The following is a 13,634-nucleotide window of genomic DNA, read 5'->3' on the forward strand; positions in this document are numbered from 1 at the left end:
TCAATGAGGATTTTGTATGTAAAAAAAAAAAAAAATCCAAACAAATGCTGTGTAACAACCACAGAAGGAAAGAGTTCCTGGTAGGGCAGCCACCTCCAGCTCAGCCCTAACCCAGGTAACAAGCTGGTGCTGGGACATTTGTTTGGGGGGTTCTTTACTGACCTACACACCTCCACCACCTTTTTTTTTTGTAACACTAACAAATACACAAGATTCCAACAGAAGAAAGAGCACAAAGCCCATGTAACTGGAAGCTTGGACAATTAAGTTTTAGCTTCTCTGCAAAGCTACAGCACATCAGCAGAGGGAGCTGAACCAGAGCACTGGTTCCTCCATCCTTTCTCCAGCTTTGCCTGTGACAGCAGAGTTTTCAAAAGCCACCCAGTCCTGCCCAGACCTCCTCCATCCTCCCCAACCATCAGGGAGACCCTCTCATTATTCAGTTGTCTGTACAGTTTCAAAGGAAGTTATGTTTGCTCAGGAGAACCTGGTTCTGCTCCAAAACTGCACAGATGCTCCTCTCCCAAGTGCCAAGACAGACAATCCAGTATTAAAACTGGAAAGTTCACATGCTGGGCTTGATGCTGACATTTATATAGCAAAAAAAAAATAAATAAAAATACTTGCATGTTAAATCTAAATACCAGTATAGAAGGAGACTTTTTTTTTTTAAGAAAAAACAGCTTAAACTCTTCCAAGGTCACTCCATTACAGTACAACTTCAAGAGAGGGTAACAAGCCTAGTAAAATACAAATGTCAGCCTTTCAAATATTTTCAGCAAAGCACCCTTCCAAACAGTATTTCTTCCATATTATGCTATGTTGTCTCTCTGCCCTATAATTTAAAAGGAGATTTATCAGCTGGGAAATGATCATCATTAGCTGCCTGCTTCAGTTGAGCATTTAAATTAGATTTTACACTTCAACATTTCAGGAAAAAGGAAAAGTATCTGGATCAGAACCCAGCTGCTTAGTTAGCAATGGTCTTTTACAGACTAGGGAAGTCACCTGTGAGAACACCCTGGGGGTTTTTTTCAACCAGGAAACTGCCCCAAAGCTCCCCATCTTCATTACCACCAGCACTAGTGAAGCCAATTTGTGAGCAAACACAAATAAGCAGCAATTTCTCAGCACCAACCTGCTTGTGCATGACCAACTCAAAACAGTTGTGGTCAAGTATTTACCTTGATCTTCATCTGCTGAGATTCTTGGTAGCTAACATGGATTTTACTCTGAAAAGTGCTGTGCTCCTTCTCCAGCGCGTTGATGCGCTCTCGCATTTTGGCTGTGAGTAACCCATTCCTCTCCTTTTCTGCAACCAGCTCCTTGGGTGGGAAGTGAAAGGAAAAAGGGAAAAAAAAAAATAAATCAGCTACTGCTCCTTGCTAGAGCCTAATAGTCAGTGTTTTAAGCTAACTAAAACCTTTTATTTTTAGTGTGCATCAAACCGAAGTTGGCATCAACCTTCACCCGGTGGAATTACAGCGTTAGACCTGACCAAGCTTCCAGCACCTTTCTGAGGATTTAGGATCAGCATATTTTCACATTTATTAAGAAGAAGTTTGCCAATTTAAACACTAATCTTTGTCTCAGACAAGAGCTGGATTTGTATTTCTATTGAGCTGGGTCAAGTTACATGGAGTCCCAACAATTAAAACCACAGATACCACACAGAATGGAGCTTAGATTTTCATTCCAGGTTTAGCAAAATGGAAGAGGACAAGTATAGAACTGTGCCAAAACTATAAAGCATTTTAGAGCAAATAATCCCTTTGATGCAGGTTTCAAAGCCAGCACTGAAAACAGGAGATGGGCTATTAAAACCCAGCAACAGGCAGAGAAGCCCTGGATCCCACCAGAACGATGCCTTATGATGGTTTTCAAATGAAAATACACATTGCTATTTAGATTAATAATTTATTAGTCAGTAATTCAACCAGACACCTGACAAAATCCATAGAGCTGCTCTTCTGCAATACAAATGCACTTGCTGTAGCAAGAAAAATGATCAAGTGCCATTTTCAGCAGCTCCCATCAGAGAATGAGGTCTTTGTACCACCTAAGCTTCAGATGTCTCCAGCTACACAGCTCCTCCCAGCACCAGGGAGCCCTGACACATAATTCAAGTGCTCAGAATTATTACCCTGAATGCCCTCTCTCTCTTCAGCATAATTATAGCTTTTTTCCCACATTTTAATTTAAGTAAAAGCTATTTTCTCTTTCAGATCCAACTCCCTAGCTTCAGGAGGCTGTTCCTGCTGAATGACAGAAGTGACACGAGTTCCCAAGCCTGTGTTCTTGGAGGTTTTTAGGAAATTGAGTCACACCACCTGTTTTAAGCCTCTTCTGCAAATGCAAACAGCTTGACACAAAGCTTTCTCCAACCTGTATTTGCACCTGCTAAGATGCAACAACAAGGACACCAAGACATAGAGGAGCTTCCTTCAACCTCTCCACCAATTCTACCATCCTCTAGCAGTCCTCTAGACTCAGCTGCTCTCTCCAGACACTGCCAAAGATCCTGGGAGGATTAACTTACACCAAGCTTGTGTTTTGCCAAATACCTCCAAGGTCAGGCACTTCTTGCACTCATTTATCCTCTGAAGTTATCACCTTTATCAACACCCCTGCAGGAACACCTCAAAATATCTCTGCAGCTTCTAGCAGTGTTTTAAGAGAATCACATTAATTATAAGAGTTTTTTGTCAAGCTGGGCTTTTTCCTTTGTTTATGCTGCTACTTAAACAACTGCACTGCAGCAACTTTGCTTTTACCCTTTTTTTTCCAGCTTTCAGTAATGTCCATTTATTTCTTCACCTCTCATCTCCCCCCAATCCAAATGGCAAAATAAAACCCCATGGGCCCCTACTTCTCCACAGCTCCCACCCTGCCTTTACAAGCACCTCTTTGTAGATGTTATTTTTCCCTACCACACCAACATCCCACACTCAGATTCCTTTATACACTCCCTCTGCTTCTTCTGCAGCAGATACACCTCCCCCTCAATCCTGAGCCAGCTTCCTTTTCCCCCTAAACACAGAAATCCTTTCTCCTTACAGTTACATACTGACTATCCCAAACCTCTCCATTCCACCTGCTAATATACACCTCCCTGTGCTCTCCCAGGACCTCACAGTGCCCATTCCCTTCTTCCCATCTCTCCTTCCAAGGCTCCCACCAACTCCCATGCCTCTGGCCACACTACTTTCACCTTTCATAATCCAGATTTCCCTGCCCACAACAAGACCTTCCTGAGCATAATGCCCACGAGCTGCCAAACTAGTCAAAACATAAGAATCCTTCCCCTAAAAGACTCCAAAATTAAGTCCAAAACTGCCTAATTATTCTACTGTAACTGCTTTCCTCTGAAACCTGCATAAAAAGTCAAGTTTCATGAACTAGCCTGCATCCCTGTAAGTCCAAAGCAATTTGAGCTGCAAATCAAGGGGCTAAATAAGCATTCTACACTTTGTCACTCCCTTCTTCAAGAAATTAGATGAGTGAAGAGGAAGAAAACTGACGAGTGCTGTGTCCAGAAGCACACAAGCATGTGAGCTCTAGAATATGTACCAAATCAAAAGTGCAGTGCAGCAAAAGAGTTTGATATTTGCATCCACAAAACCATATTATAGTCAAGAAGGAAATGTTTTTTAAGTAAGCTTATGAAAAGAAAAAACAATCTCAGCCTGAAGGAATCAGCAAATGAACTCTCTGGAAAAACTCCTTAGAAATAACTCTGCATAAATACATTAACAGCATCATAAAACCAAACACAGTGTCTTCCTAAGCTTTTCCAATATAAAGAAATTCCACCTTTCCTTTTATACTAAGCTCAAGAAGCCAGCATTTGCTGGCTGGTAGTCCTCCAAGCCCCTGGCTCCTCTCCCACAGCTCCTCTCTACACATCTGAACCTCTTTATACTTACCTGGGTGAGCTGTTTGCACTGCTCCTTTGCAACAGCTGCCTCCTCCTTCATGGCAGCAAGCATTTTCTCTTTGTCTTGCAGCTGATGTGCAGCAGCAGCAGACTCAGCCTTGCTTACCTGCAGCAAAAGGACATGAAAATGATCAACCATGCCACAAGGATTTGCACAGCCCACTGTCAGGCAGCAGACTTCAGAGGAAGAAACCCCTTCCTGCCCCCAAATCATCCATCTCCAGGGTGTCCATGGCACCACCAGTGCCCAACACTGCTGCTAATGGATGCTGCAGCACCCATTTCATTAGAGAGGGAAATGCACTCTCAGTGGCACTGGAAGCCATTAGGACAATAAATGGGCTCTTAAGGTGCTTCTGCATTGGAAGAGAGCTGCTGTGGTAGCACTAGAGGAAACAAAGAACAGCCACTAAGACAAAGAAAAGAAAAAGAAGCAGAGATGCTGAATCATTGAGTAATGAGGGTTGGAAGGGAGTTGCAAGATCACTTGGGCCAACCCACATTCAAAGCAGGTGTAGCACAATAAAATTAATCTCTTGAGATATCTCACTTCAAAGGGAAAAAGTGAACGTTGATCTGGTCTCTTTCCACTTCACAGAGCAGGTTGCAGCTGACATAATTACAGTTCTGCTGGCACACTGACACACAAAGTTCCACAGACATCACAGGGAACAGAACTGGAAGAACAATCCCCAAGGTCCTGCCACTTGGGTATTGGTCCTAAAAATGGATTAACTGCAGTAAGGGGAAACTTTCTAGATGCTCATGCTTCAACTTCTTCAGTTATCAGACTTCACTGAGTGAAGTGTCAATCTCAAACACACTCTGGATTTGTCTACAAGTTCTCCTTTAGTGGTTCTCTGCAGTACAAAATATATTGTCAATGTCTTGCATGAGCTACAGATAGGAAAATTTATTTTCATCTAAGAAACCTACTTTTTTTTTGTTGTACACAAACCCAGGAACATATTTTCATCCTAGAGGTTTAGCTTTAACACCAAACCTTCCTTTAAAAGGCAGACATGAAGGGCACAAGCTGGCTACTTCTCCAAATGAAACAGGCAATACCATTGCAAATGTACCAGCACTGGGTTTTTTCAGTCAAGCACTGAAACAGGGACCCAGAAAGATGGGAAGTCTCTGTCCTTGGAAATTTTTGAGACCTAGCTGGACAAAACTCTGAGCAACTTCCTCTGAATTCAATGTTAATCCAGTTTTGAGCAGACAGTTGGACTGCATGACCTCCTGAAGTACCTTCCAAGCCAAATTACATTATGTGCTACTATATTGCATTAACTGAAGTGACACATATCCAGTTGTCCTCTTCTGTTCTGGTACTGTGTCTGTAGAAGAAATACAGCTTTGCAAGACTTCAAGTAGATCAAGACTTCAAGTGACAATCAGGATGTTACAAGCACAAAAAGACAGTTATAACGAGTCACAGGAAGGAGAAGCAGATATTTGTAAGATACTGGTGGTCCTCATCCTCTTCTGTTGTAATATAAGTATTAAAAAAAGAACTGCTGAGTGTTCTCAGATTGTCCAGAGGAGCTGTGCTCTCTCAGTCCCCAAAGGTTTCAAGCCAGACTTGGATAAAGCTCTGACCAGCCTGGGCTGACCTCAGAGCTGGCCCTGATGTATGTTGGGACTACAAACCCCCTGAGGTTCCTTCCAAATCTGATTTACCCTCTGATTCCCATGAAAGGTATCAAAGAAGTCAGCAGATCAGAAATGTATGGCTATATAAGATGGACAGATGTGTGAACAACAGAATTAGCTGAGGGAGTGCAGAGCCACAGCAGCTTCTTCTTTATTTCTACTGCAGTTTATTCTCTTTACATATTTGGGAAAGATCACTCCTGAAAGTGATTTCCTTCCTCAATGCCAACACAAGCCCATCAGCAGCAATCTCAGGTTATAAACCTCATTCTCTATGGTTATGTCAGCTCTTTATGAGCAGGCAAAAGCCATCAGCCCAGGGGATGGCAGATGGCAGCTCACAAACATCTGACAACTGCTTTCAGCATGCAAAGCAAGCACAGACCACTTGGAAAAAGCCTTCCAAAGACAGAATGAAAAAAAAAAAAAAAAAAAAAATCACAACAGCACGTGGATATAGCTCATCTGACAGCATCTCTTGCAATTTCTGCTTCTTTAATTATCTTCCCTCCAGCCCCAACAATTCACCTTTTGCAAGGCATCATGAATTGCACTGGATTTATCCTTCAACACCTCCACGATGCAACGGGCCTCATCCTCTGTGAAGATCATGTTCTTCATGGCCATCACAAAGTCTTTAAATTTTACTTCAGCATTCTCTGCAACACAGAAGGGAGGATATATTTACTTTGGATTCCATACAGCATTATTTATTCTGCCTCGAAACAGCATGAGATAGGGTATCATTATGCATTATATTTCATTCCAGTCTGACATGCCAAGAAGCAAGGGGTCACAAACACTCTGCAAACACAACATATCTCTGATTTAAATCCAATAACAATCTGCCAGCTGACAGTTTAGGGAAAAAAATCCCATTGTTTGTACAGTTGGTAACATTTATAGCATTGCTAGCAAGAAGACAAAGCATAACAGATTTTGGGTGGAAAAATAGCATCAATCTGAAAATCTGAAGAGTCCTTTCTAAGTGTATTATAACAGTAATTCAAACTGAGCTCTCAATTTAAAGGACAGCCTGGCTCCACAAGCAGCAGGCAGAGGAGAAGGTAATGAATTTAAGAACTGGCACGTTTCTGATTACAATGTAAAGAAACCAAAACAATATTCCATCAGTCTAGTTTGGAAGTAAACTGCTGCAGAAGGAGTTCAGCAGTAGGAATATAAATCAGTTTAAGGACACAAACAAGGAAACAATTCTTTTTTGTGCCTTTGTATCTCTTTGTGCTCATCATTTGTTCATAAAAAAAAAAGACTGCACATACTAAGATCATTAGGTGGCCCCCTAACTTAAGCAAATGGAAACACAAGACTGAGGCATCTGGTATCTCTGTCAAATATTCACCAGTGTACAAAAGTATGTGAAGGGATTGAAGGAAAAAAGCTTAGAAGTGATGCTTGCTTGGTTCATAAAGTATCCCAAGGCTCAGGAAAAGCATCCAGGTTTCCAATCAGGAGTAGCAAATGTGCCACTGAAACCAAGCCACACGTCAAGCCCAAAACCTCTCTCCAGAGTCTGAAAAATTAATGAAGAACAAAAAAGTGCTGCTGATGCTAAAACCCTAAGAGAAATTACCAAGCACAGAAACAGATCACTGAGTAACAAACTCCAGGACACTGACAAATTCTAATGCACTTTTCTCTAGTCCTAAATCCAACTAAATTCTGGCCAGTAACTTCAGGCCATGTAATTGCTGCATTGACATCACCAGTGGTGCTGTTACCAGAAAGATGCCAAAACTCTGAGAGCACAAGCTGCTGAGCAAGACATCTACAGCAGCTTGGCCTGGCCCAGCCCAAGTCCTGTGCTCCCTGAAGGCAGGAAGACCTTGCCCTTGCACCCAAGAAGCTTACAATTAGAATAGGGGAAGATTTCTATCTTGGGAGGGCAAATCCCAGCTGACACTGGCGAATTAGGAGCTCCTACAGAAGGTTACAGCCCTCAAAGGAAATGAGAAGGTGCACAGGAGAGGCTCTGGTGCTGCAGGGCATGGAGATGCAGCCATTGAGTAAGAAGCACAAAGAGAGCCCCAGGCAAGTGGGAATCCAATCTGGATACCAGAAAGAGTTGCCAGGAAGCTCTCAAGTGAGCATTCTAGAAGGCTAAAAAGAGATGTTTCAAAGTGTGGTGAGTGACAAAGCAGACGGTGTTGGAAAGCCAACCCCCTGCACCAACCTGAGTAGGGGGTGATGCCCATCACTTGGCTTCTTCACTCTTGCTGCCCCCAAAATTTGAGGGTCTCACCTCCTGGGTCACTGAGTTTGCCATGATTCAAGCAGGATGGGGGCCTATTTTAAATTTCAGGGTTGGACAAAATGCTTATCAATCACTCCAAGTCTCCATGGGAGACTCTGAAGGAAGCTCCCCTGTGCTAACCAACTCCAACTGTCTTGCTGGAAACTGCCAGACCTAAATCCTCACCAGCAATGTGCTCCAGGTAACTGTGCTTCACTCAGACTCCAAAAAAGACCCCAAAAGCCTGTGCTGCAGGCTACAGAGCCTATCAGTGATGCCTGAACTATCCACTGCAAAACTCTCACGTGCATCTGTGTGGTCTGTGATCACCCATTGCTCACTGGGAGGACACACAAAAGCCTCCAGTCAGCATTGTAAGGGTTCAGATGGCACAAAGCCCCTTCAGCAGTGCCAAAGCCAGGAGAGAAAAGAGCACAGACAAGAACTAATAGTGCACTGCAGCCACAAATGTTTCCCTCACATCACTCCTCCCTAGCAAATAAGAGAGGATCCCACTCCCCACATACACAGAATGTTTTTCCTCTTCAGCTTTGCAAGCAGGCTATGCCAGAAAGAGGATACACCATCAATTTCTTACCTTTATCTGTTTCATTCTTCAGTTTCTTGCCACTGCTCTTCTGGATCCCCTCGTTCATGTTGTGTTTTGCTACTTCAACCACTTCTCTCTTTTCCAAAGTGCCAGGGTCAGAATTGTCCATCAGAGGAATATAAGTAGTTGCTTGAATAAGAGGTTCATCCACCAAAGCTGCCATCAGAAGTCCACAGGACAGGTTAAAGCTTTTTAATAATTAACATCAGCATTTTCAGAAGTGCATAATGTGTTAGAGTTGGATTAAAGCACCTCTAACCTCAAAAGTCAGTTATCCTCTACTGTCCTTCATAGCTTCACTCATTAAAGCTCCCCTGGCAAGTTCATCAAGTAAAGGTCTTTAACACATAGAAATTTAACAGCATCAATTAAATTTCTATTTCCAAAGCTGTCTTTTAGCATTTTAACAAGCAGAAGACTCTTTAGATTTTTACTTTCAATTCACTTTGAAGAGAAAGTTTTACATAGCACCAGTGAGACTGGTTTACTTGTGGCTGTGTCTGAAATAATCCAGCACCCCCTGAAGCATGAGAACTCTTGAGCCTTTTGCCCCTGCTCTGCTAAAATCTGGTACCTTAGTGCCAGCATTTTCACCCAGCTGACATCACCACTGAACTAAAGCACTGAGGCAGAGCATGGGGAAGGGGCAGCAAACAAGCTTATTTCACGTGCAGACTCAGCTGCACTTAATGAAGACATCTCATCTGTCAGAGCAGGCTGTAAGCATCATTAATATTCACAGAGGTAGCCAGAGGTACCCACTGACCCTGAGTCTCCATTCACACAGCACTCTTCAGAGGGGGGTGAGGATCAGCCTCTGCTTAAAGGAATTTTCAGTGTGTGCTGCTGAGACAAAAGCAGTGGGGAGAAGAGGAAGGACAGCAGACAACACACAGCCAGCAACAGAGCAGGACTTGCCGTCTCCACCCAGCTTCCCCCCTGCCTGGAGGATGTAGAGAACTGAGTGGGATGCAAGGTGAATATGCCTCCCTGGCTGCATAGAGCTGGTTAGAAAACACTTGTGTATTCTGGCTGCTGTGAAGGAGCAAAATAGATTTATGGGCCTTCTACATCACCTGCTGGAGTTTTTCCACTAACACAAACCTGCAGGTACACTGCAAGTGTGAGGAGAGCTCTCCTTTAGCAGAAATATCCACCACCTAATCCAGCAACCACCCTCACCTTTTGCCTTCCTCTCTTTATTAACTTCCCCTCCTCATTTTATTTCCCTCCTTTCAAAAATCTATTTAATTTAATTTACTTAATGAGACATTTCACAGTGTCAGTAACACCTGAAGTCCCCATAGTACTGCTCTTTGACAATCCAGATGGCCACTGTAGCTAATTTTTGCTCTGTCATTTTTGGAGAGGTGGCTTTAAAAGCAAACAGCTTGCATTCAAATACTGCACAAGCTATTTCTGTGTAGCACTGACAGCTTAGCTTTGATATTGGCAAAGCTGGTTCCAATGCTTATTTGAGCATATGCAGACAAGGCTGTGGTCCATAAAGTGGCCCCTGGAGAACAGGCAATGGATGCATCAGAAAAAGCAGAGCAACATCCATAAAAAGCAAATCACACACATTAGGTTCCCCATCAGTAGGCTTCTTCAGGTCCCTTTCAATCTGACATTCTATGATTGAGAAGTAATTTGAAAGTTTTTTAGTTGTTATATGATAGAGGAATGCTGTACTTGGAGCCCCACCTTGGTCTGAACAGGTCCCACAACTGATCTGGATTCCATAAATCTGACCAAAGCATAAAGGAAACAGTGACCAATATTGTCTGCTCCAGAACTTCACCAGCTGCCAACTTCTTCATAGCTGTCCTAGTCAAGAAGGGTTGTGAGAAGCTAACAAGGTGGCCTTACAGAACTTCATGGTCACGTTCTCCCCAAAAGCCATGAACACAACAGCACTCATTGTAACCAAAAAAACCAAACACAGAGGCAGACTGAGCCAAGAGGAGACAAGAAGCAGCATCTTGGCAGAGAATGAGGGATGACAAATAGTGAAGGCCTTGACAGCAAAGATGAGCAGTTTATGTTGGAGCAAGAGCCAGCTAACAAAAGGAGAGTGAGAAAGGAACGTGGTCAAAGCAACTGCATAAAAAACCTGCAGTCTTGTTTGGGGCAGATGACTGCATCAGTTCCATGCCTTGCTCAGACCCACTTAGAGCCTGCTCAGCTTTTACTGACTTCTTACTCTTCAATTGAAGCATGGGGGTTTGGATGCAAGAGAGCTCAGGAAGGTTCACATCACCCCACATTCCATGATACCAGTTGTTCATAAAATATAGCAGTATCTCAGGCTGAACAATCTTTCCTACCTGGAACCTCCTCCTTTTTCAAATTAAAAGTTGTTCTTCTAGTTTCTTTTCCAAAGGAAGAGAACTAAAGCATGGCTGGCAAAAAGGTTTAACAGTCAGGTTTATCTGAACTAAGTCACACACTGTATTCTCACCATTATCAACTTTCTGCTTCTTTGCAGAGACTCTCTTCTTTCCTGATACATTTTCTTGCTTTATCTCCTGGTGGAGCAGCACAGGGTCTTGCTTTTTGGCAGGAGATACAACAGAATCAGTCTTAGTATCTTGATCATCTGTAATAGACAATTAAGACAATATGCTCTTCTGTATATTCTCACCATCACTTTATCAGTGCATCTGTCACAACCAGTCCCCAGAAAAGAGAAACTCCTCTATTTTAAAGTTATCCATATGTACATACACACACACTGACAAGCACATACACTTCCCCTATCAGACAAGGCCCCAAAAGCAATAGAAAAAGGTTCAGCAGTGTCAGGAGCCACAGGACCTAACATTTGGGCAGAGAGGAATCTTATCTGCAAACAGAAAACACAGCAATGCAAGGAACAGTTGACCAAATCAATCCAGGTTTGACTGCAGACAGCAAGTGTGTTACCCCATGGTAGTTTCCCATGTGCAGGAAGCATTTTATTCCCCACCCAAACCACCCATGAAGCCACTTGGGTATTTTACACACACACCCCCAATAGCTACTGGGACTGTGAGAAGCAGAAAATAAGTGTTTCACATTAGGGAACTGTTCTTTTATAAAGTTGTCTCTAGTGTAATCTTTTGGGGCAGCCTGTGCTATATAATACTCTTGTCAGAGCTGACACACACCCAAACCAGTGCTGGTGTTAGCTCCTGTAATCAAGGAATAAGAGTTAATTGAGGCTGCCCTCAGAACAGTGCTTGCAGACCACATTTTAACCATGCCACAGAGATTCAGAGAACACCCACAAATGAGATTTGAGGGGGTTTTTTTGCTGTTGTTGATAGTGGGTGGGTCTTTTTTGTCCCCCCCACCCCCTTTTTTTTTTTTTTTTTTGGAAAAAGAAATCCAGCACATCTAGCAGCAATGTCACTCTTTTTCCTCACTCCCTGTAGCAAGGCTGTCATGCCTACATCTCAAAAGGGTGATCTGCAAATACTTTGGTTTTCTCTTCTTTCTGAAACTGGGTATTTTTATTCTTTTTTTAACTTCTATTCATAGTCTCTACACTGAGATGTGTCAACTTCTGCTGAAGATAGGGGTCAACACTTAAACAGGTGAATCTGACTACAGCTTTCAGTCTGCTCTAGGTTGGCTGTTCCAGTTACAATGCCTGGACCAGTTTTCTTTTAGCATCAGTTCCTTTTAAATTACAGAGGTGCAGCAGGTGGCAAGCAGCTCTAAGTGCTTCTTGCCATGTATCAGCCACCAAACTCCTCTTTTGTACATTAAGCCTGCACTTAAGCAGTGATTTGTTCTGCACAGTCTGCTATGAAGTTTCCCCTTGATGCCCTTCCTTATCAGAAAAATGACCCTTAAGGCTCTCCTTTTTCATAGCTTGACATCAGAATGCACACAGCAAACACCTCAGGACTTCTTTCAGGTCATCAGCAGCTTGAGAACCAAGCAGTCAAACCAGAGAGCAAAGCAGAAATCCGAGAGCCTCTGTTTCGCTCGACCGCCTTTAGCAGAGGAAAAAGCAAGGAGAGGAGGAGGAAAACCAGAGCATTGCTGCCAGATGAAAACAGGGAGAAAAAATGCAACCAGCTGGTTAAAGGGAAAAGGTTAGAAGTGAGCTTTGCCTCACAGAGATCAGGCAGAGCAGTTGGGAGATAAGACACTCTGCAGCCTTGCAAAAAGCAGAACACAGTTTTGGCGTTCTGTGCAAGAAGCATATGCAACATGAGATACCCATTCCATTTTTCTGCTTCTTCTGCCCAGGCTTCTTCTTAGCTGCTGCTGATTCAGATGGTGGAGTGGGCTGTTTTGTAACAGGGACTGGTTCTACTTTCTTGCCTGAAGACTTGGATCCTTCTGACTCCTTATTTACATGGTCATCCTGAGCTGCTTTGTGTTTCTTCTCCTTCTTCTTCCTTTCTCTGACAGCTGTGGATGCTTCAGTGGTGCTCAAGGGAGCAGGAGTGATGTGTTCTTCATCTGTGCTCAGGGCATCAGAGAGCTTCAAGTCCCTAGGTGTGCTTTCAGAATCTGATTCATGGATGTTCCCATTCTGAGCTTCTTTCTTCTTATTCTTCTTTTTCTCTATTTTCTTTTTATCCGTCTTGGTAGGTGGAAATTTTAGGTCCCTTTTCTGTTTTGCCAGTACTTCATCATATAAAGTTTCTTTCATGAAAAGCCAGAATGAGAGGAAGATAACTGTAATAACCACGAAAGGAATGAGGACGATAAAGTAGGTAGACTCATAAAACTCCATTGTGCTTTTTCTTAGCTGGATTTTAAAAAAACCTGGAGAGAAAAAAAAAGAAAGAGGTTTTGAACAGGTTTTCCTTGACATTATTTCCCCCACCAATTATAATAATAAAAGAATCTTTAGCTTTGTTTTAGAGAAGCCTTAAAATAGCTTGTAATAAAATTAACTACTGTATCAATCACAATTTCATAGAATCATAGAATCACAGAATTGGCTGGGTTGGAAGGGACCTCAGAGATCATCAAGTCCAACCCTTGATCCACTCCCACTGCAGTTCCCAGCCCATGGCACTCAGTGCCACATCCAGGCTCTTTGGAAATATCTCCAGACACGGAGAATCCACTACTTCCCTGGGCAGCCCATTCCAATGCCTGATCACCCTCTCCAGAAAGAGATTCTTTCTGATCTCCAACCTAAACCTCCCCTGGCACAACTTGAGACC

The 13,634-nt window shown here is 42.9% G+C and overlaps 1 protein-coding gene across 5 annotated transcripts in view; it reads right to left on the reverse strand.

Annotated features, from left to right (window-relative positions):
- The window catches only part of KTN1 (kinectin 1), a 78,191-nt gene that overhangs the window by 41,135 nt on the left and 23,422 nt on the right, over window positions 1-13,634 (reverse strand). For all 5 annotated transcript variants that reach the window (XM_030452130.1, XM_030452129.1, XM_030452128.1 and 2 more), the window contains exons 2-7: window positions 12,673-13,227; window positions 10,922-11,059; window positions 8,449-8,616; window positions 6,125-6,255; window positions 3,927-4,043; window positions 1,185-1,325 (exon numbers count right to left, since the gene is read on the reverse strand). In XM_030452130.1, the coding sequence (XP_030307990.1) occupies window positions 1,185-1,325; window positions 3,927-4,043; window positions 6,125-6,255; window positions 8,449-8,616; window positions 10,922-11,059; window positions 12,673-13,195 (1,218 nt within the window). In that variant the 5' untranslated portion in view covers window positions 13,196-13,227. The remainder of the gene's footprint in view (window positions 1-1,184; window positions 1,326-3,926; window positions 4,044-6,124; window positions 6,256-8,448; window positions 8,617-10,921; window positions 11,060-12,672; window positions 13,228-13,634) is intronic.

Source organism: Calypte anna, chromosome 5A (assembly GCF_003957555.1).
Source record: "Calypte anna isolate BGI_N300 chromosome 5A, bCalAnn1_v1.p, whole genome shotgun sequence".
In the NCBI taxonomy this organism is placed as follows: Eukaryota; Metazoa; Chordata; class Aves; order Apodiformes; family Trochilidae; genus Calypte; species Calypte anna.